The sequence below is a fragment of the Gracilinanus agilis genome, chromosome 2 (assembly GCF_016433145.1).
Source record: "Gracilinanus agilis isolate LMUSP501 chromosome 2, AgileGrace, whole genome shotgun sequence".
NCBI lineage: Eukaryota > Metazoa > Chordata > Mammalia > Didelphimorphia > Didelphidae > Gracilinanus > Gracilinanus agilis.
This window is the reverse complement of record NC_058131.1, coordinates 546,269,511-546,294,121: the sequence shown is the minus strand read 5'-3', so window position 1 is coordinate 546,294,121 and position 24,611 is coordinate 546,269,511. Positions and strand designations below refer to the sequence as shown.

Genomic DNA, 24,611 nt, shown 5'->3' with positions numbered 1-24,611 from the left:
TGGATACTAGACAACTTTCTCCACATACTGTAGTTATTACAATTATAACATTAATTATTATAGTTTATCTAAAGGAAACAAGTCCTAAGCACATTATTAATACTTAAGCATACTCTCTCAGCATGGTAGCACATCTGTTGCCAAATTTTGGTTTAGCCTCTAGAGGTGACCTGTCTCCTATTATAAAAAGGCCATGGTCCCTTGGGGTGTGTTGGCAGAATGGGTACCACAATTTTGAGAGGATCTATTGCACACATTATAGAACACTTCTGAAATCTATAGCAAAATTACAAGTAATTGGTGGTCTGAGGATTACCCGAACTTTTCCTGTATACAAAGTCAAAAAACTTTAAAATGACAATTCAAGTTCAGAAAAGATATATAAAATATAAGAAACCATCGTAATATCATTATCTCAAGATCAAGAGTTATCTGAATCACTGACACTGACTAGTCAAAGGAAATATACACCATGGAAGTACTAAAATCTTCAAATTCACTTTTTTGGGGGGAGGAGAGATTGTCAGTAGTTCAAAACCTCTATCATTTCCTCTATTGGCTAACATTTCTATGTGTGTAGAGACAGTAAGATCTGCCATATAACTGTCCATGATTACAATTTAAGAGGCATCATTCCCTACATACTGCATTCTTAAAATGCCCATTAGTGCCTAGGAAGTCTATACTGGGGAACAAAAGAAAGACAAAAGTGTTCCCCTTCATACGGTAACAAAGTTAAAAGATTACCAATATTTTCTAGACATCTATGTCTCTCAATGATGAGTATTTTATTCAATCCACAAATTTTCTGTGGGTCTCAAATACTCATTAGCATCTCAAAGAAGGCTAACATTAATCATTAACCCTAGAATGTTGCAAGAACTAAAATGCCAACACTGTAAAATACCAAAACTAATAGCAGTAGTTCCAATGAGTTAAATAAATATTCTGCCCAATTCTCCTCTTCTGGCTCTGTGAGGCACAACCTGCCAGGCAATAGTGTGGCAAGAAGAAAACTATCTCTTCCCATCCCTCGATTGCATGTTTGAACCAGTCTTATTGCCTAGGTAGTGAGAGCTGGTGAGTGAAAGTTGATTTGGTTTTGTATAAGAGGTGGAGAAGGGATGGTTTGATTCCCCTATCATCACAAACCTGAAATGGTCCATGAGAGCCTGTTAGATATCTGACTTGAGGTGAAGAATTGAGCTCAATAACTTTAACTCTTCAAAGCAGGTAGTTTCTGTGCACACTTTGCTAAAGAAGGGCAGTGACATGAATTTTTTTTAAGTGATCAAGAAGTAAATATACAGTACTTACAACTGCTTACTCTGAATCATCATCTGGTACATTTCACAACAAATAAGACAACTTCCTCTCTTCTATATTTGCTCTTCTGAGCTTTAAATCATGAGGTTGCAGTTCAGTAAATGTCTTGTCTCTCCTCTACATTAGTAGCTATTGTCTTCCTTCTTTATTATGCAAGAGATATATCATTAGCCTAGCGCAACTGACATGCAAAAATTTCATTCTACACAAGACTTTTATACGCCAAACCAGATCCTTACTCAAGTCAAAAGAGTTAAGATCCAGAAACATGCAAGATAATATCAGCATCTATCGATATCCAAGCCTTGCCTCTGAATACATCAAGTGCTTCAGCTATACAGTTACACTTAACTATTTAATATTTACCTGTCAAAACATGCCAAATTCTGTATAATATAGTTCATATACAACAGCATTCCTGAGGTAAGTGAGTAAAAAACAAATATCAGAATGAGAGTGATCATGGTTTACTTTTTCGTAATTGTGGAAAATTAGTATTAACTGTGAAAAGCACAGATTATCATTGGTCAACATGGTTTAAGATTCCTCTTCTATCATAAAAGTTTTAGAGGCATTATTTTATCTCATTACAACTTACATCTTTCCAAATGGAGCAACAGCCTTTGTAATACACTTTCAAAGGCCAAATAATGGTTTCATCAACCTCAGCATGAAACACTCCAGGTACTAGTCATCCTCTTTCTTTCAATTAGGTGTGTTGTTCAATTTTTAATGTATTATCCCCACTTTTTTTTTTAATACCAGCCATAAAAGTTTTCCCCCACTGCTTTCATTAGAATAACATGGACAGAGAAATTAAAATTACAGTGGGATACTCTGGATGAAGATGCCGGTAACTGCTGTTGATCTTAAAACTTGTATCTTCTGCTTTCAAAATATGAGCCTAAGTAGGCATTTTAAAAATCTTTCCCTTTAAAACTGTTCTTTTAATATTAGTTTCTCTCACAGAAAAAGCTAGAACTAATCTGCCAAATTTTTCATAGATAGCTCTTAGAAATACATTTTGATGTTACTTAAAAGCTAAGCTACAGATCATAAAGAAACAAGTAACAAAGACAACTACAAAAATATTTCTGTTGGGAATTAAATACACTTATTAAACATTTAACAGTGCAAAATGTTGAGATGAAGCATAAAAGGTAATGGCTGCAACCCTTACACAGTTAATTTATATATATATATGTATATATTTTTTAATTTCCTGAGTTATGCATTTTTTATGTTGTAATAGAATCAGAATGTTCTTTATTAGGAGAATTACAGCTGTTGGGTTTCTCTTGGACACTGCTTGCTTGTTTATCAGCAGTCCATTCCTCACTGTCATTTACTGGATCTGTCTGCTCTGGAACCTCTATTTCTTCTTCTCCACTTTGTTCTATATTGTCTTCCTCTGCTCCATTAAGGGTTTTCCCAAGCTGAAGGGTTTCCATAGTTCTCTGGGTTTCTGAGACCCATGATTCGATCCTACTGTTGAGCTGCACTTCTACAGATATGGGTTCATGGGGGTAATCTTCATCGTCATCATCATCTTCATCCTCTTCTTCCTCAAGCATCCCTGGTACAAGAGTACTTGTAGTACTGGTGATAGAAGAATTCAAAATATCTCGGCAGCTCCCATCCAAAGATCCTGTCTCTGTACTTTGCTGTGATGCCCATTCTAGGTCATCCGGCTTCACTTCTTCTTTGTCACTCACTGTACATTTCCCAGGGTTTGTAGTTGAGGCAGTGCCACCAGTAGTCACTGAGGGTAGCTGTTTATTAACAAGAACTTTGTCATTTGGAACTTTATTGGATGTTTCAAGTGAAATGACCTTATATGAAGTATCTCTCTCATTTTCGGATGTTTCTAGTCCATCTGAAGTTTCCACCATATTTCTCCAATTTGTTTCTGTAAGTAGTAAAACAAATATTTTCAATAAAAGGTTCTTTTAAAACTTGTCAACTCTCCAGAACCATAAGTAAGGAAAAGAACTGAACAAATTAAAGAATATATTGGTTCATAATGCAGAAATCAAGAATTCTGGAGTAATAAAGGATTTCAGCAGGCATCTGATTCAAGTTATACCCAAAAGGCATCTAGTCAGGCAGCTTCTGCTTGAAGAGACCTCCAAGAAGTCTATTATGAGATTATATAGGTAACATGATTTAAAGTGCTATATAAATGGCAGTTATTCTGACACTTCTTGCTTCTAATTCATCTCCCACTTATTTTTTAATCTCCTGTGACGTAGTTTCCAGTCCTGCCCCTAGACTGAAACTGTTCTCTCCAAAGTTACCAATGGCTTCTCTCAATCTTCATTCTATTTGACTTCTCTAACATTTCTGTTACTGTCAACCATCCCCTTTCCCTCCTGAATATCTCCTTCTTCCTTGGATTGTATAAACTGGTCTCTTGTCTGACCACTTGACCACTTCTCTGTGTCATTTGCTGGATCTTTATCTATTTCCTACCTGTTCTCTTGGTAACTTTATCAGCTTCCACATATTCAAGGATTATATCTATACAAATGACTTAAATATGTGTGTATATACATACATAGAGACCCTTGAACACCAGTTCCACTTGCTTAATGCTTATTTCCACTGGATGTTTCATGAGCAGTTCAAACTCAATATGTCTAAAATGGGATTTATTATCTTTCACCTAATCAACTTCTCCCTCAATCTTCTTCATCTCTATTTTAAAAAAATACACCATCCAGTAACCTAGGTTCATATTCTGAAGGTCATCCTTGACTACTCCCTCTCCCCTATATTTTTATATTCAACTAGTAGCCAAGTCTTACAGATTTGATTTTTACTCATGATCTTCCACATGAACTAATGCAAGTCTCTCCTAATAAGTATCTCTTTTTTTGCCAACTCTCTCCTATTCATCCTCCACACAGTTACCAAATTAATATTTCTAAAACATAGATTTGTTTAAACTCCATTGCTCAAAAAAATGTAATGGTTTCCAATTGTCTTTAAGATAAAATAAAGAGGCTGTTTAGCTTGGCACTACCTGAAGCCTCTTCCTTGATTCCCCCACCTTCTACTCCTAGAAGTTAGTGCCCTTCCTTTAGCTATCTAGTATTTATTGGTATATAATGGTTCCATTTTTGTCTCTGTATCCCCACTGATTACATAGTGCCTGACACATACTAAGTGCTTAACAAAGGCTTGTTGACCAATTGATTAGAAGTTTCCCCAAACTGGCTCCCATCTGCCTTATTTCATATCACTCCCTTCTAGATATCCTATTTTCTAGGCAAGCAAGCCTGTTGGTTATTTCTGCCTCTGTCTCTGTCTCTGTGCTTTTCTATATAGTATAACTCCTATGCCTGGAATTACCTCATCATCTCTAGTCTTAACATCTCTAGTTTCCCTCACAATTCAACCCAAAGGCCAATTTCTATTTGGAGCCTTCCTTCATTATTCCTGCTCTGTAGTTAGTGCTCTCTTCCTCTTCAAATTATCTTGTATGTACTTAACTGTGTACATTCTGTACCATTCCCCAATCCCACACCCAGGAACATGTAAACTCCTTTTAAATTTATTTCAAAAGGTGGTGTCTTCTACATTTGGGCAATATAGAAGAAAGCAGTGGTACATCCAGAGCAACTGAGGACTAGGGGAGCAGAACTGAAGATCATACTAATTCTAGGGTAGACTATGAAAGTTAAGAGCATAAGAGACAAGAGTCTGAAGCCTCCACCTCTTTGAGCCCTTCCCTCACACCAGTATTTATTCAACAACTATTATATGCTTAGCACCAAGGCTGGGTGCTGAGGAAGAAAAAAGATAAGACCTTTGCCTACAAAGAGTTTACAAGCCAACTGAGAAAACAAGACAAAAATACATGAAATAAGTAAAATCAACTTAAAAGTGTTAATATGTGCATTGAGAAGCAGCATGAAATAGGGAATAGATGACTAGCTTTGGAATCAGAAGGTCCGAGTTGTAGTCTTGCCTCTGTCATATATATTAGCAAGTCATTTAATCTCCAAATGACCCAGGCATTGTTCTAAGACTAGTTCCTGGTCTGCAGCAGTGAAGGAATTTCCATGCTAGGAGTTCCCTTAAACCAATGCAATCCTAGGCAATGGTCCCTCCCTTTTGTCCCCCAAAATGTATGTAAGAGTGACTAATACATGACAAGTGAGAGAAAAGAGTAATGGGCTAGAACAGTTAGGGATGGCTTCCTGGACACAATGAGATATGAAGCATGGATAGGTTAATAGACGAAGGAAAAATAGCAGCATGGACAGGAATGAATATTTTGTATGCGTGTGATAACACTGAATTTTCTTTCAAGTCTCTCTACACATATCAGAGGCCTATCATTCCTTGTGGTCCTCAGAGTTGTCCTTCTTTGTACTGTTCCTATATGCTATGTCTGAAGATGTACAAAATGAGGATGTTCTACAATTCCAAATGCTACAAGAGCAGAATAATATTTTCTGCCCCATATCCAATGGTTCCCATTATTTATCTGGCTTTTTTGGCCAAAGCAAAACATTTTCATTTAAGCAAGTATAATTTGTTATTTTTCCTTCTCCTCATACAGTTGTCTGTTCTAACATTTTTCCTCCAGAGGTTTGACAATTTTATGTGAAAGGGCTTAATGTCATCTGCAAAACTGGAGATTTTACTTCATAAATTATTCTAGATCATTTATGAAAATGCTAAATAAAATCTTCTTGTGATATCTCTAGGGGTCCCCCAAAGTTTTATATTCTCCCTACTTAGTTTATTCCTACATTTAAATCAGCTTCTTTCCTTAACACCACAATTCCCATCAATCCCACTGTAGCTTTAAAAAATAAAAGTAATTTATTATAGGGCAAAAGATTTTAAAAACTAAATAAATTGTATCTACTGGTTCTTTCTGGACCACATGCTTTCTTACTCCCAATAAGTGCTTTGGTCAGGGGCAGTTGAGTGGCTCAGAGGATTGAGAGACAGGAGGCCCTGGGTTCAAATCTGGTCTCAGATACTTCCTAGCTGTGTGACCCTGGGCAAGTCACTTAACCCCCCACTGCCTAGCCCTTACCAGTCTTCTGCCTTGGAACCAATATACAGTACTGATTCTAAGACAGCAGGAAAGAGTTTAGAAAAAATAATTGCTTGGGTGAACTACTTCAGACTTAATTTCTACTTGCAGAGGCCATGTTGCTTTTCTTTTAATATAAAGGTTCATAGTCTTTTTTTTAGATCATGGACTTGTAGCAAATTGGTGAAGCCTTCCAATTTCATAAGAATATTTTAAGTGGATAAAATAAATTAGGATCACAAAAGAAACCAATTATATTGAATTACAATTATAAAAATATTTTTTAAAAACAAGATTACAAACTCTTAAGTTAATAACACCTGTTCTAAAAGGTTATGTACATTTAAGAGATCCTATTTTTAATTTTATATTCTAGTAGCTTGGCCTGTGTTTATACAATCTTCTGATTGTATACTATAAATCCATTCCATTTTCAAATAGCAAATAATAATTTTTCTTACATTAGAATGGCATTTTTAATGTAATTTATATATATTGCTATTATCATTCACTGTCCTTTGTAGCCAAGAAAAAGAAGTCTGGCCCTGCTTCCATATAACAGTTCTTCAGAAACTTGATGGCAGGGAGCAGCTGGGTAGCTCAGTGGATTGAGAGCCAGGCCTAGAGACGGGAGGTCCTAGGTTCAAATCTGTCCTCAGATACTTCCCAGCTGTGTGACCCTGGGCAAGTCACTTGACCCCCATTGCCTACCCTTACCACTCTTCTGCCTTGGAGCCAATACACAGTATTGACTTCAAGATAGAAGGTAAGGGTTTATTAAAATAAAAAAAGAAAAAAAGAAAAAAAAGAAACTTGATGGCAACTGCCATGTCTCCTAAGCTACCATTAACAATTTTTTCAAAAAATTTATTTAATTCTTAGTTATAATTCCCATTCCCAAGTACAGCTTTTGCAATGTCATCAAAAAATAAATCCTGGCTCTCCAACTAGCTTCTTTAGGTTTTGACTTTCTATTGGTAACTCCTGTAAGATACTTGTTCACTTTTTCTTGGGGCACATTTATTCTGGAATTCCAGTAAGTATTTTTTTGTTTCTAAACTTCATATGGGTAATTTTATTTTTTTATAGCAATTTTCCATTCCCCCCCCTAAAGAATGTTTCTGTCATATTGTATTTCTATTATCATTCATTTGTTTCCCCTCCTTCCTGTTCCAGTTTTCCACAGCAACCAGGCTGACACTATGATCTTCCTAGTTCCCCGAGTTGCAAAATCTTTGTCATGTTAGTATCTATCCAACTCAAGCTAACACATCAAACTAATGTTGTACAATCTCACCTCTTTCCCCCATCTTCTTTCCTCTTTCTTTTAAATGTAGTTATTTAATTAATTTAGAATTTTTTCCCATGGTTACATGACTCACATTCTTGTCCTCCTCTCCTCCTTCTCCCTACCTGTAGCCTATGAGCAATTCCACTGGGCTTTACATTTACATGTATCATTGATCAAGACCTATTTCCATATTATTAATATTTGCACTAGGGTGATCATTTAGAATCTACATACCCAATCATATCCCCATTGAACCATGTGATCAAGCAAATGTTTTTCTTTTGTGTCTCTACTCCCACAGTTCTTTCTCTGAATGTGGATAGCTTTCTTTCTCCTAAGTCCCTCGGAATTGTCCTGTATCATTGCATTGCTGCTAGTTCTTCCTTCATCTTTTACTTCATACTATATTCCTTAAATATACTGAACTTAATATTATCTTCATTATTCTATTGTTCCTGGGCCTACAATGGTACACCAACAAATCTAAACCACTCTGTTGGCTTTTTGGGCATCAATCAACATGTCTATAGTTTTATATAATATATATATGTATGTATATATGTATGTATGTATATGCTGAGGCTAAATGAGTTTTGGAAATTTCTATTAAAAAAAAAACAAAAAAAGAATTTTTAAGTTAAGACTGACTAAAACACTATTTGATTTAGTCTGATAAAGTCTATAACCCAGAAACTTATTTAGAAGATATCAAACCTAAGTAATATTTCTTATTACACAGAATTTCCCCATTATTTAAATTTCTTAGCATGAGTAACAAAAATTTTATGAGGAATTTTTTAAAGCCATTTTATTTAAGTCTTCTGGTGCTCTTTGTAGAAGAGAAACAGGATAATAACAGCATCATTAACCAATTAAAGTCTTAAATCAAAAGTTTCCCTTTTATTTTAAACCCTTACCTTCTGTCTTAGTATCAATACTATACTCTATCCACTGGACTACCTAACTGCCTCAAAAGTTTGCCCTTAATGGGGCAGCTGGGTAGCTCAGTGGAGTGAGAGTCAGGCCTAGAGACAGGAGGTCCTAGGTTCAAACCCGGCCTCAGCCACTTCCCAGCTGTGTGACCCTGGGCAAGTCACTTGACCCCCATTGCCCACACTTACCAATCTTCCACCTATGAGACAATGCACCGAAGTACAAGGGTTTTAAAAAAAAAAGTTTGCCCTTAAACACAAAGTTTTCACCTGATAGTTTATAATTTGAGAACTAAAGCTTTGATTTAAACTAAACAATTAATAAACAGGAGGAAGCATGGAAGAAGAGAAATCAGAAAAAGAACTCTAGGAAGGGATGAAAGAAAATACTGAGAAGAAGGTAGCACCTGATCTGAGCCTTTAAGGAAGTAAAGAAATCTAAGTAGTGGAGTTAAAAAACCAGTGCACCAAAAGTCATAAGAGGGCAACCTGCATGAATATACAGGAGTGGGAGAGAGAATTTTGAATTTTGGCAACAGCAAATTATCTCACTTATCTAGGACAAATAAATCATGAACTAGAAATAAAACTGGAGAAGGTACACTAGAGCAAGATGACACTTAGTGATGCCAAAGGAGTTTGTATTTTACCCTGTGGGCAGTAGGGAGCTTCAAAGAAGGTTTCTGAGCAGGAGACTGATATAAGGATGTCTACTTTGGACATACTAAGTTTGAGTCATCATCAATGGGATGCGCAGTGGGAGATGTCCCGAAGGCCTTTGGACTGACTATATATATATATATATATAATATTAGAGTGACCTGAACAGAGATAAATGAACATTCGGGAACAAATAAGATCACCAAAAAGGTCTTGGTGAACATCCTTACTTAGGAACCTGGAAACAGATGATGAATGAGCAAAGAAAAATAAGAAGGATTAGATTAGTCAGAAAGCAGGAATAGAATGTGGAGAAAGTAGTGTCACAGAAGTCAAGGGAAAAGAGAGTATCTAGAAGAGTGTCCTGAATAGAGTATCTAAGAATGACTCATTACTCTGATTCAGTCAGAAAAGTTTAGGGAGTTAGTCATCCACACTACCAAAATGTAGGGTAAAGGTTCAGACATAGACATGAGAAGCAGACTAGTTACTGAAATGACAAAAGAAGAGAAAAAATTCTGAAGAGCAATATCTTGGAGTCCAGGGAGGAAAACAACAAGTATCCTCCAATAAGAAGAAAAAAACTGAATAAATCATTCAGCAGTATCCATGGGGTTAGGTCTCTAAGGAAAGTATTTCCAGAAAGGAAAAAGAGATGAAAGGCAATGACTGTGCTGGAAATCACACAACTTTAGGGGTCAGCTCAAGAACCCTGATAGTTGGATTGCTAGACATTCTTATGTTGTTTGATTCCCAAGACTTATGTGGTATTGTGAACAAAGGAATAGATTTGGGGAAGGCTTTGGTTTGAATCTTAGCTCTGTCAGATACTATCTCTGTGACATTGTATAAATCACTTAACTTTTATGGATCTCAGTTTTCTCATTTTTAAAATGAGGACGTTGAACTAAATAGCTCTAACGTCCCTTCCACCATTATATATGATTTTATAGAACTTTTAGAAATAATTGTATGTGAATCTAAATAATGTTGAAGTCTAGAATAGCAATTAAACTATAATCCCATCTACCTATTCAATCTTAGCCCCTAATTTTTTATTTCCTGTTTAAAAAAAAAAAGGTAGTATTTTAAAGAGAAACCTAACTTTAATTTTGGGCAATTGATTCTGCTATAAACAGAATAAGAAGAAGGAAGAATTTTTTTTAAACTTTAAAATTACTACTTTGTATCAAGGCAAATGAGTAATTTACCCCTAAAAATGGTTTTAGACATTTTAAGTTAAAATTAATAGATAAAACCACTCACCATATTCTTTTTCATTAACTTCAGAGATGGGTTCAGAAATAACACTGCAAAAAGAAATTGCACTTGCTGCAGAAGGATTCCGGGAATGGCCCATGTGGTGGGGAACCTTCTTAACATTCTTCAAGGCTTCTTCAGCTTGTTCTTGTTCCATTGCTGCCACCATGTCTTTATAAGCTTTCCTGGCTTCCTCAGTCAATTCTACCAACTTATTAAACAGGCTCTAAATAGAAAAACAGATTTTAGTTAATACTTTCTCTTGCTATACAGTTTTATTCAAGTTAATTAAAAAACATCTACACTATTTTCCTTAATCGAGCTAAGATATACTGTGAGACAGTATATTCAAAGAAGAAAGTTATATTTAATTCTGGCACATTTTTGGATCAAGTGTCCTAATGAACCAACTCCCTAACGCATGTATTAATTTGTATATCTATGAGTATGGGCATACATGTATATATATATGAGTGCATATATAAGTGTGTGTATATATATATATATATATAAATATATGCATGCACTTATGTGCATATATCTTCACCCCACAAAAATATACACAGATTTTCACATACACAAAAGTATGCTCACAAATACTATGCCATGAATAACCCCCAAAAATTGTCCCATATTAGAAAAGGACAGAAATTGGTCAGATGGTTAATAGTTTCTTAACTGTAAAGTTAAGGTATGTGTAAGTGGTTAAGTAGGGGACAGTAGGTAAGAAGTAGGAAAACCAATCAAATAAACATTTCAAAAGTACAAGTAATTTTTATGGGCAGAATATTCTCTTGATCAATTAGACAATAAACATTTCCTTAAATTCTGATGAAACAAAAAAATAGTTCAGGTGAAAAAGGTTGACCAACTTGTCTGTAACACAAATAAATGTATTCTTTCAATAAGTGTTTACTCAGCGCCTACTATAAGAATGATATATTGTTCCCTCCCCCGCCCCCCCCCCCAAATCCCCAAGTAGGTGTACTGCAAAGGATACTGCCAGGACACCTAATTCTAATTACTAATCTAGGGATTTGTTTCTATTTAAAAGGTTCTATTCTTAAAGTCATAATGCTTTCCTTCTCTTGTGAAGATGGGATTAATTCTATCCTGCCCATTTCTAGATCAAATCACCAAAAGTATAAACACCACCCTTAATCTTCAAGTGGGGGAGGTCTGTGACTCACATGTGCAAGAGTGAGTGACGAATCAGAATTGACTGACTGACCTTTGAGCAGTCCTAAGCAAAGCCTTTGTTGTAATTGGTACGTGTAAAATGGGAGGAAGGCACAGGAAGTAATGAAAGAAATGGTCTGGATAAATTGCAAAGACTTCCAGGGAGTTGGCTCTCTTTGGCCTTGAAATGGACCCAGAGGAGCTCTGGCTGAGACCTTGGACTTGGTGAGACTGTTCTTAAATCTCTCCCTTTGAATTACCATGTGGTGAGTGAAAAAGATTGACTCTTTTCTGGATTTTTCTGAAGGGACTCTCCTTTTAAGAGAGGCTTCGTGACTGAAGCCTTTGCTTTATTTATCCCCAGGCCTCCGCTCAAGGCTGAGGCCCTCTGGTTGAGGACTAATTAGCCCTCCCTGGGTTGAGCCAGGGGCTGGAGCAAAATACTTAGCATGTTAGGTTAGATATCTTGCCCTATCCTCTCTCTGATTTTCTTACTTTTGCTCTCTCTTCCTATTTGTAATTAAACTACCATAAAGTCATTTTGACTTGAGTTTTTCGTTAGGAATTGAATCAATTCCTTGGCGACCACCCCTTTGAATATTCAGTCGAACCATAATTTTTCCCCTTACACTCTTTTGTTCCCAAATTAGTCTCATAAATACAGAGAGTTAGTGCACAGGGGACAACAGGTTTTAAATAGCATCAATTCAACAAATACTTATTAAATAAGTGTCTACTGTGCCAAGTGCTGGAGACAAAAACAAGTTAATCCTTGCCCTCAAGAAGCTTACATTATACTAGAGAAAACATTATCTTAAAGGACAAGAAAACATGAAATGCATACAAAATAAATACGAAATCATTTCAGAGGAAAGGAGGACTAAAAACTGGGCAAGTCAGGAAAGACTCTGTGTAGGAAATATCATACAAGATGAGTCTTGAAAGGTTCTAAGAGGTAGAGGTGAGGAGGGAATACACACATCAACCATAGGGCCTTGGTTATTCAAAGTCATGGTGTTGAAAGTTGTAAAAGGAAATTCTTGGTTCTCTTTGAGTTTACACTCATGAAAAAAGAATCCTCTGTTCTCTTTGCCTAGGAGTTAACACTTTGGTTCGCAATAACTTAGAATCAACACAAGCTTAAACTAGGTGGAAGAGCTCGGAAACCACTTAGTGCAGTAATGGGCAAACTAAGCCCCTGGGCCAGATGTGGGCCCCCTGAAATGTTCTATTCAGCTGCAGGACATTCTTCCCAATCTGACGAATACAATGAGTAGGATACAATACAATAAAACTTCGAAAGAGCTGCCTTAGAAACAGACTGACAGGTGAGCATTTCCTTTCCTTTGGCCCCCTCTTTAAAAATTTGCCCATCACTGACTTACTGAATTCACACCCTACCTAGTGCTAGGTGAGAAGCCAGCAGGATACTTGAAGAGTTCAACCCTTTTTTCTAACTCAACAGTCAGAAATTTGTTCACACTCTCAGAAAGTGTGAACCCTTTTGATGAATATTCACCCCTCTAGAAGGTGCAAACTAGTTCCCACAAACACTGCCCCCTGGGCAGTGCTTAGACAACTTGGAAGCTGTGATTGGCCCCTGTAAAAAGGGACAGGAAACCACTATAAAAGCCATGAAAGCAGTCTGGTAAAGTGCAGTCTAGTGGAGAATGAACTCCAAGAAAGAAGGTCAGCTCAAAGAAGAAAGTTGGCCTCAGGAGTCACCCTTCAGCTCCAGTCATTTGTCTTGACTTGCCTCTTGGAGGGAACTTGGGTGAGTGGATAGCTGGTTTTTCCTTCCTGTCTTCTGGAGATAGTTTAATTCTGATGGAAGGTTAACAAGTCCTGGCTAAGCCAAGCATTGGAACAATATTTAGTTAGATAGGCTCATGTATTTTCTATCCTTTTGTATTTCACTCTTTTCACCTCTTTTATAAATAAAAGATTTATAATTTTCATATATTTGGCCCACCCATTAATTTTTACACTTACAAAGTTATAGAGACGAAATATCATACACAAAGAATATTAACTAAGTTAGGGTATAGGGACTACAGAGTTCATAAAGGTATGTGTAAAATCTAATCAGCCCAGAAAGCAAGGCTGAATTAAGAATACAAAGGGCTTTAAGTGGCAAAGTAATTTGTACTATATCCTAGGGAAAAGAGAACTGAAGTTTTATAAGCAGTCAGTTAATTAAAAACTTGTTAAAAACCTGCTCTTTGTGAGGTACTGAGCTAATCATGCAAGACTACAAAGGAAGGCAAAAATTTTCTTTCCAATCAAGGAATTCATAATTTCACGGGGAAACTATGAAAACAACTATGTAAATCAAGATATGTACACAACCTATTGGAAATAATCTCAGAGGAAAGACACAAAAGCATTAAGGAGAATCAAGTAAAGACTTTCTTCAGAAGGTAAGATTTGAGCTAAGGCTTGAAGGAAGCTGGAATTTCTCAACTGTAGGGAATAAGGTCATAAAATCATGCTTTGCAAGAAATTATCTACTATGAGATATGTGTGATTATTTCTGTGTTTGTTTGTTTGTTACTTCCTTATTTCCACCTTAACTTTCTGCCTTGGAATCAGCAGTAAGGAGTAAGGCAATGGAGGTTCCAAGGTCACACAACTAAGTCTAAGGCCACATTTGAACTCAGGACCTCCCTTCTTTAGACTTGACTGTCTACTTCAAGGAAATGTAGTAGTTCCTGCATCTTATCATAGGCTTTAAACTATAAGGTATGATCTACCTAATTCTAACAAACTAGAAGGCAGCTAGGTGGTACACTGGATACAGTGTTGGCTAGATTTATGAAAACTCATCTTCCTGAGTTCAAACGTGGCCTCAGACACTTATTAGCTGTGTAACCCTGAGCAAGTCACTTAACCCTGTATGCCTCATTTGTAAAATGAATTTTTTCCCAAGGACAGGCTTCTCTTCCTGCTGTGCTTCTGAGACGGTTGGTTGCCCTGCTTTGGCCTCACTCCAATTTAAAATAGAATAGCTTAAAAGAGAAAGTAGCAAATCTTACCCAAGAAATGAACTTGAAAAAAGAATAGGACCAAACAATCAATGACTTCATGGAACAACAATAAACATCAGAACAAAATCATAAGGTTGAAAAAATAAAAGGAAATATAAAATTTCTGATATAAGAAACAAATGACCTGGAAAAAAAGATCAAAGAGAGAAAAATTTAGGAGTCGCCAAATTCTCTCAAAACCCTCATTTTTTAAAAGGCTCAGACACTGCATTTCTGGAAATCATAAATGAAAACAATTCAGATCTATTAAAACCAGAAGGCAAATTAAAGAACAAGTCAATCCATCACCTCCTAGAAAGAAGCCTAAAAAGAAAAGTCCCAGAATGTAATAACTGAAACCCAAAGTTTCCACATCAAAGAAATAATACTGCAGATAGAAAGAATAAATTCAAATCCCAAGAATCTATAGTCAGGCTTCTACTAAACACCAGAAGGAATTTGGGGATAAAATATTCTAAAAGGAAAAAGGAAAGTTCCAACCAAAATAACTTACTCTGCAAAATAACATAATCCTAAGGGAGGTAAAACTAGATGTTTAATGGAATAGAGAACTTCCCAAACATTCCTGAAGAAAAGACAAGAGCTAAGAAGGAACTCTGAAGTACAAACATGGGTCCAGAGAGCCCTAGAAAGATAATTTGATTTTAGAAACTGGATGAAGGTATGTGACAATTTAGTAGTAGAATGTTTTCTGAGAAAAGAACAAACAAGGGTTCCCCTCAGAATCTTAACATCTTCAAACATTATTAAGAGAGTTAACTAAGAAAAACAGATTGTGGAAGTAGATTGGTTTTTTCAGAGGGTTCGAAGTAATGAAAAAGAAAGGAGAATGATAAGAATGGTCTAGTGTAGAAAAGAGGTAAAAAGAGGGGTGGCAGAACTTGACATCTGCCCTAACTAGAGAACATGAGAACACAAAAACATGAAAGAAGATGAGGGATGGGCATCAGATAAATCTTACTCTTATCCAAAATGAACAAAGGAGTGAGGAACACACAGATACACACATAAAGTTGGATGTAGAAATGTATCAAACTCAAAAGGAAAACAATTGAGAATATGGAAGCTTAAGAAGGAGGCTAATATTGGAGTGAGAATAGTCATAAGCACAACAAAATTCCCAATCCTTAAGTGGGACACACACACACCAAAAAAAAAAAGAGGTCAGGGAACAAAGATCTCAAATCTAGGGGGGGTGCCATAAATAGCCTTAGAAGACAAGTGGGAAATAGATGAATAAGTTGTGGTATATGAATGTAATGGAATATCAGTATACCATAAGAAATTGTGAAAAAGATAAATTTCAGAAAATCCTGAATAACAGAAATAAGAAAATAATTTATATAAAAACAAAAGCACTATAACGAGAAACAAATTTGAAAGACTTTAAAACTCTGATCAGTGCAATGCCCAACCATGTCTATAGAAGACCTCTAACAAAGCATGTCAACTACATCCTGACAGAGAAGTGGACTCAAGGTAAAAAAACAGATTTTTGGCTATGGCATTGTGTGTATTTTTTTTTTGCTTGAGTAGGTTGATTTGTTATATGAAAGCGGTGGTTTTTTTTTTGTTTTGTTGGGGGAGCAGAAGCAGTCAGGATTATATAGTGAAGACAAAAAAAAAATTAAGAAAGCCAATGTAAAATTTTTTTTTAAATGCAAAGAGAACAGAAAGTTCAGAAGGAAGCACAAGTGGAATCATTTTGAAAATAACATGCAGAATTTTTATATACATATTTTAAAGTGATATGAAATGGAGAATCACAATTTCATATAGAATCCTCCTCTTGTGTCCTGCTACATGTATAGACATTCTCTTTCTTGGTGTTTAAAGTCTAGAATAAAAAAAATATTGTTTAAAAAAACAGGCAATGAGGAATGACAAAGTTTTTTGTTTGCTTTTAGCAGAGTGATGCTATACAAAAATTACTTTGGCAGTAGCCTAAGAGATAATGGGAAAGGTTGAAGTGAGGGAGAATGATTAGGTCATTATAAGCTAGAGAGAGAAGAGGCAGCACCAAAAATAAAACAATCATGTAAGAGATTGGGATGAAGGAGCTAAAATAGGGATGATAGCAATGTAGGAGGAAAGAAAAGATGTGAGAGAAATTTCAGAATGGAGGATGAAGGGCTAAAGTCAAGAATGACTCCAAATGTTAGAAACTTCAATGAGTCTAGGGAAGAAGGTATTCTAATTTGACAGCATTCATAATCTTGTCTATTTCCAGCTATATCTCACTACTGTGGAAAAGAGTATATAATAAAATATCACTATGTGATGACACAATCCCATAAAATCATCCAACATCCTTTGGCTATGAAAAGTAGCAGCAAACAATGTTGTTCTATTGGGAAAGAATGCACTGACCAGTTGACAAGCATGCTGGACTACTTGGCCATTATATTTCTCATTTTAAATTGATTCCAGTTTACAAATCAGTTGTTTCAGGAGGCAAATCATAAGTAGCCAGCTAGTCTCTCTAATGCTACACTGCAACAAATTCAGTATGCTAAAATAATCACATACCTGAAACATGTAATATCCTCTGTCATAAATTGAGGAGTTTAATAACTAAACACTACTAGAAAAATACATTCTAGCAAGCAATTTGAGATAAGGTAAAATAATAATGCTGCTTTCCATAATATTATAGATTTAGGGGAAGGGAAAGGAATAAGTATTTAGATTGAACATACTTTGTACCAAGTGCTTTTAAAAAATATCTTAAAAAATTATCTTCATAATCAGCAAGGTAGCTGATATTATTCCCATTTTACAACTAAGGAAACTTAGGAAAACAGGTTATGTGACTTGGCCACAATCACATTTAATATATCTGAAGCCACATTTGAATTTAAGTTCAACTGACTCCAGGCCCAGTGCTCTAGCCTCTGTGCCACCAGCTGCCTCAACAGAGGTAGATTTAATCTACTAATTGCTGCAAATGGATTTATTCTTTATTTTTAAAGATGCTCTCAAGGTTGTAGGGAAAGTATAATAATAATGCAGGTGTTCTTTGTTCATTCTTTGAAATTCATCAATTCATTTAAAAAAAAAAAACCTTACCTTCTGTCTCAGAATCAATATCAGTTCCAAAGAAGAAGAGCAATAAGGGAAAGGCAACTGGAGTTAAGAATCTTACCCAGGGTCAGACAGCTACAAAGTGTGTGAGGCCAAATTTGAGCCAAGGTCCTCTCATTTCCAGGCCTGGCTCCCTATCCACTGAGCCATCTAACTGATCCCATTAACTCATTTTGTCAAATACCCAAATATTACATTAGCATGTGCCCCCAAAATATGCTAAAAATAACTGTTTATCTTCTGAATTTTCATTACCTCAGCACCACAGTAGTTGAAAATTCCCACAACACTGACAGGCACCAGCTTGTTCACACAGCGACCCAGAGCTTTCCGTCCAAGTGCAAAGACAAAGGGGATTTCCTGTTCCCGTGCCATAGCTATAACATTATAAAGTGCCTCATCTAAGCCACCTGGAGAAAAAAAAATCGAGTTCACAAAGTCAGGTAATTTTTTAACCTAAACTGAGCTAATATTCTACTTGCTAATATTCCATATGTCCTAAATTGAGCTAATATTTCAGTTTTTAAAAGTGAAAAAAAGTAGTTTAATTGATTCTAAATTCCTATAGCACAATGTACCATAAAATCTCACATCAATAGTATTTATTACCTTCTATTCTACATCTTTTCCATGTATGTATATCTTGTTTTCTCAACTAAACTGTAAGCTTCTCAAAGGTAGGATTCTTTTCTTCTACGTCTTTTGTAGGTATCTTTTGCCTAGCAAAGTGCCTGGGAGTTGAATAAACTTCAAATCAACAAGCATTTAACTTTTCATATTAAACTACAAATAAGTTTGTTGTTATAAATAGACAAACATTCCTTCTCTCTAGTTCTTAACTCAATTAGTAAACATACTATGAAGTAATAAAGAAAATCATAGATAAATATTTCCAGTATGATATATGGACAAGCCTACAGTTAATCTATTCCATTTGAGCAAAAGAAAGCCAATGGTACTTCTCTGCTCCTAGAGCAAACAATGTATATAAAAGGCGGAAGTGAATTTGTTCCATACATACTAAGTTTGTAACAAGATATTTCATAATATTAAACTTTTATCAGTGATGTTAAAGAGAACATTCTTTCTGTTCCTTTTAGAAGAAAGAAAGTGGAGAAGAAAAAGAATAGTCAGGAAAGTAGATGGCTTCAAATAGGTTAAAATACATGGCACTAACCACTCTTCTAATTTTTTATCATAAGAGGGTTGATTGAGTAAATGCATATCTTCATTAACAAAAATGAATATTTTCTTTGAAATAGAAGCTCCAAATTATAAATAAATATCCAGGTTTTGAACACAATATCAACTGAGAAATAGTCACATCTTCCTTCACTATGTAGCCCACTATATAACTTAAATAATTACACTACAATCACATACATACCTAGGCACTTCAATAGGTAGGCAAACCACATTCCTACCTTTTGACTGTATTTTTTCACAATTGGGAGAAATAATAACACACTTGATCTTGTTTAACTTCATATGCTTGGTAACCTCCCGAAGGCCCATAACTAGACGTCTTCTTGCTTTTGCTTTTACCGGATCCTTTTGGTAAATGCGCTCCTGAAAACTAACAAGCTCTTGAAGAAGCAGAGTCACACATTCATCAATTTCTTTACAGAGAACCTGATTACAGTACCTGTTAAGAAAAATGTTTTTAACAAGTTTATCTCTGAAAATTGGTCCTAAGTTTATTTTCTCACATCTTTCTTTCACCATACAAGGACACTTAGGAAACATTTACTATAGAAAACTTTAACTATAATGTTAAACTAAATATTTCCTTTATCTAACAAATGGAAAAGTATATTAGATTTGATTTTTTAAAATAATATTGAAACTTAAATCCTTCAAGCAATTCCTATTTATATATAAAAAGAGGAAAAACACAAAATAATGAATTGGACTTTTTGTTTTCAAATTACAGTTCCAATTGTCTTTTGGTTGGATGACAGATAATATCCAATACAGGTTTTGGTTTTATAAGATTATTCACTCACAAAAATAAATAATATGGAAATGTTTTGCATGATAATGCATGTATAACAGATTGAATTGCTTGCCAGCTCTGGAGGGAAGAAGAGAGGGAGAAAATCTGGATTATGTAACTCCAGAAAATTTATGTGGAAATTGTTATTAAAATTAAAAATTTTTTATACTTAAAAAAATTATTTCTATTAAATATTTAACCACAGGATCCCAATCAAATGTTAAGCTCTTTGGGGATTTTAATGTAACAAATGAATTAAACTGACTTGATCTGAGGGTAGTGTATTTTTCCAATTAAAATGAGCAATTTCTAGTTTTATGACAGACAAAATGATGAAATAGTATGTTAATAAAATGGTAAAGTTATTGTCCCATTCTCTACTGCAAACCGCCATTTTTATATTGTAAGAAATTTTAAGAATGTATAAAGCAAAAGCCTACTCAACAGGAATAAAAAATATAATTGGATTGGCAAGTTCATAAAATATAAAATGAGCTGATTTTGAGTATAAAATGCAACATTTTGAACATACAAAATTAAGCTAGTTAACTAGGCTTTCCCCCTTCATTTTAGGAAGTAATTCATTCATTGCATTATTTACTAATGCTTCCAAGGAGATTATTTTCAGGTGACACACTGATGATGGTACAACAGTCATTGCTTAACAGTTTATATGCTAGTTTTGAAAACCTAACAAAGATCTACAAAAAAATATAGTTTTATATAGAAAGCTCTATTTTGAAAACCTCCAGAAGCATAATTTATAGTAAATTAGAGAGTTTTTCTCAAAGATTGATAAAAGTATACAATAGCAAAATGATTTCATGGAAAATGCAAGATAATCCTAAGAGTAATACTAAATTATTTCTATATGAAATATATTTTAGTATCTGATGAAATAGGTAAATACTTTAACCTGATGAAATTATTCACTAAAAATAATTTTTCAAATATGTATTTCCAAAGGATATCAAAGTAAGTAAAGGCAAATTTTATTCAGAGTTCAATGAAAATAAAATTCTATATTCATCATACTCTTGTATGGCCAGCATACACAGTAACAATAAAATAATAATGTTTAAATTCAGGACTTCCATCATGATACTGCATTCTATAAGATCAAAGAGACACTTGAGCTCACTGTAACCTTTCATATGAACTATTAGCAAACTATTTCACAAAGCAGCAGAGAAAAATATAATAAAAAAAATATCTAAGCTCTTACTCTCGAAATCTTTTGCTGTGGATTTTGGTAATTGCTGAAGATGCCATTGGACTGCCTATCCCTGAGCTGGCAGGAGAGCCCTGTGACACAGGTGTCATGCAGTATGGCGAATTCTGACTTGCTGGAGAGAGTGAAGTATCACTAGGCATACTTAGTCCAGTATCTGAAATGTAAAAAAATTAGTTTAAAATCTTTCCAAACTCTAAAAAGTTTCTTATACAAATTTTAATATGGCAAATGGTTATATCTTCAAAATGTCCAGAAATTATCAACAATGCATTAATATCATTTCGATTATAAAAAAGAAAAAAATTTATACTAAGTTAAAATTTCCTATTTCTATATGAATAATTTTTCAAATTCTCCAATGTCCTCAAATTAGTCTGTATAGAAATACTGAGGCAAAGATGTTAGAATCTAAAATTTGACGACTTTGAGTATTTATTTCTAAGAATGAAAGATGTCAAAACCCTCAGCCATTGACTCCCTTTCCATAATTCACCATTTTCTAGCTTTTCCTTTGTATTGCTTTAAACATTTATTCTCCTCAACTATTTGTCTGATTTTAATTGGTCCACTTTATTTGATTTAAAAACTTAACCTCCCCAAAACAGAACAAAGTACAAATAAAGCCATATAATGTAACTACTGACAAAAATATGCTTTATTTATACTACATACCCTTCTAATCTTTGTATTCTTTTACAACTATTTTTATGTACTCATTCACTCTACGTACTACTTGAACTCCCCATCGTACTTCCCATCCTTCTTCTACCCTCTCAAAATACTTGCGTCAATTGACAAAATGAAACTTTGCCTGATTCTTTCCTTTCCATTTGACATTTTCCTCTCCATTCAGACCTTTCCATTTTATAAATCACACTCTTCTAATGCTATCGCTCTCCTCCTAGGATTACTTTTCTTTTTTTCCTTAATAACTAAACCCATAGAAAATGCTATTACCCATACTGATATTTATAATTGGCTGCCTTTTACTTGTTTCAACATCCACTATTTTATACAGAAAATAACCTAATATTACCCCTTCTAGGTCCTTTCTTCCCAGAACTCTTGAATAAGATACTATCCTGTGAAAATGTTTTATAATCCATAAAGAATTATAGAAAGATAAGTAACTACTGTTACCTTTGGCATAGTCAACCATACACTTTTCTGACCAACTTAGTGGCTTTTCTTTCTAAAGACAGTATTCACTTTGAATGAGGCACCTCCTTCAGCTGTTCCTTCTTTATCAATCCCAATTTGACTTCATTTTCCCTCCTAGATTCAGTTTTTGCTGTTCAGCTATATCTAAACTACTCAGCAATCTTATCTTCCACTGACATATATGAACTAATCTATAGAACAGCACCCCTTGCTCTCTAGAACAATATCAGATCAACATTCTAGATCACAAGTTGGTAGTCTATGGTCTACAGGTCAAATCCAGTCCACTACAGTTTTTAAACCCCAAAGATTAAAAATGGTTTTTACATTTTTAAAATAAAGTTTATTTGTTTTTCACTCTATTCCAGTTGCTTAATGGTAGTCTTCTCCTTCAAGTGATTGTTTTAATTCATTTTTCTGTTTATCTCCCAAATCTGAACTCTTCAGCTTAAGGGATAACTCATACTTTATTTTTAAATAGTTATATTTAAAAATGTAAAAATTATCCTTAACTTGTGGGTTGTAAAAAACAGATGGCAGGTCAGATTTGGCCCATGAGCTGGAGTTTTCTGAGCCTTGTTCTAGATGATAGGGCACCATATAAATTTAGGCAGAGTAAAAGAAATTTCTTATTTTCTTCACTATACTGTTTGTTTTTTTTTATTATTTTTTAACAAATAAGATAAATTGTTGTCTTTTTTTTTTACATTAGTCACATGCAGATATATTCCTCCACCTCCACTTCTGCCATTCATAAATTAAACTCTCCATTATAACAAAGGAAAACAGTAAGTCAAAACCAACAAACACAGTGACCTCAGCTGACATTCTGAGCAACATTCTGCCCTTAAAACCCCACATCTCTGCTGAGAGGATGGAGATTTTTTTATTACCTGTTCTCAAGGACCATTTTGTTTTGTTTTGTTTTCCATATATCAAAGTTTCATTTCTTTTTTAGTACTCTTTTCAGTTATATTACTGTAATCAGTCAGAACTATTGTACAGGTTCTGCTTATTTCACTCCATATTAATAAATATAAATATCCACATGCTTCTCTGAATTCTTCATATTAATAATTTATTTTTTGGTCCAGATATGAAATTTCATTAGTGTAGAGAACTTCCAATGTGGTGATTCTTTTTACCAATTCAGCCACTTGGACCTTTCTCTGACTCTTACAACGTTGCTTTAAAGTCTGAGAGGCTGGGTAAACATAATGGTATGCATCAGAAACAAACCCTCAATTCACACCTTCCTGACTCAGGCACCAGCTCTGCTCCCTCTCATCATTTCTTATTGCACAGTAATAGTATATTACTTTCATATAATACAGATTGTTCAACCATTCCCTAGTTAATGGACACCCAATTTATTTCCAATTCTTTGCTAACACAAAAAAAATGCCATAGTGTTCAAATTTTCTTTCTGTACTTTTATGTCTTTGGAGTATGAACAGATTAGTAACTTTTCTCACGTAATTCTGTAATCTGTAACAATTTTTACCTCATAAAAACATAGCAACTTTTTTCATATAATTCTGTAATACCATGTAATTAATAACAAAGAATATAAGAAGTAACTTTTCTCATGTGATTCTGAATTGTTTTACAAAATAGTTGGCCTAATTCATAATTCCACCTTGCAATATTGCTTCTGTTTTTGTCACCTTTGCTAATTTATAAAGTGACAGTTTAAAAACTTGGACTTGCTTTTAATTTATAAACTTTTCCTTAGTGATATAGGTCATACTTTCACATGGATATTGATAATTTGCAATTCTGTTTACTCATTTCTTTGTTCAGTTTTCTGCTAAGCAATGGCTTTTGATCTTAAATGTTTGGATCAATTCTACTTCTTTGAATAACAAATTTTTTGTTTGTGTCAATTCTGTTTTTATCAGTGAAAACTGATCTAAAAATTCTACCCAACCCCAACAATTTAAAGTTTCCCCTATTTTTGCTTCTTTTGTTGCATTTGCAAAAACTTTCTAACTTAATGTAATTGAAATTATCTATTTTGTATTTTGTGATTACCTCTATCCCTTGTTTGGTTAAGAATTCTATTATGAAAGGTAGTTCCTCCTGTTCTCTTATAATTTTTTTATGATGTGAACTTGATATCTATGTCAATTTCCTATGTGGAGATTATTGTATTATATGGCGTTCTATTGCTGCTGATGACACCACCAACTAGTTGGTCTCCTAGAGTCTAGACTAAACCTGAATTGAGTAATCATTTTTTCATACTTAGTCAAAAGTTGAAATTATGCTACTCTTGTTCCAAGGGACACTGCATAAATCTACTACTTCCTTTTCATTCTAACACAAAAAGGTCATCCTAAAATTCTAACTTGCATTATTACAGAATTTTCTTACCCAATTTCT

At 34.6% G+C, this 24,611-nt stretch overlaps 1 protein-coding gene across 1 annotated transcript in view; it reads right to left on the bottom strand.

Annotated features, from left to right (window-relative positions):
- Positions 1-2,435: 2,435 nt before the first annotated feature.
- The window catches only part of SECISBP2L (SECIS binding protein 2 like), a 72,087-nt gene continuing 49,911 nt past the window's right edge, over positions 2,436-24,611 (bottom strand). The window contains exons 14-18 of the mRNA XM_044665186.1: positions 21,057-21,219; positions 19,260-19,480; positions 18,091-18,245; positions 10,532-10,751; positions 2,436-3,235 (exon numbers count right to left, since the gene is read on the bottom strand). Of these exons, the coding sequence (XP_044521121.1) occupies positions 2,565-3,235; positions 10,532-10,751; positions 18,091-18,245; positions 19,260-19,480; positions 21,057-21,219 (1,430 nt within the window). The 3' untranslated portion in view covers positions 2,436-2,564. The remainder of the gene's footprint in view (positions 3,236-10,531; positions 10,752-18,090; positions 18,246-19,259; positions 19,481-21,056; positions 21,220-24,611) is intronic.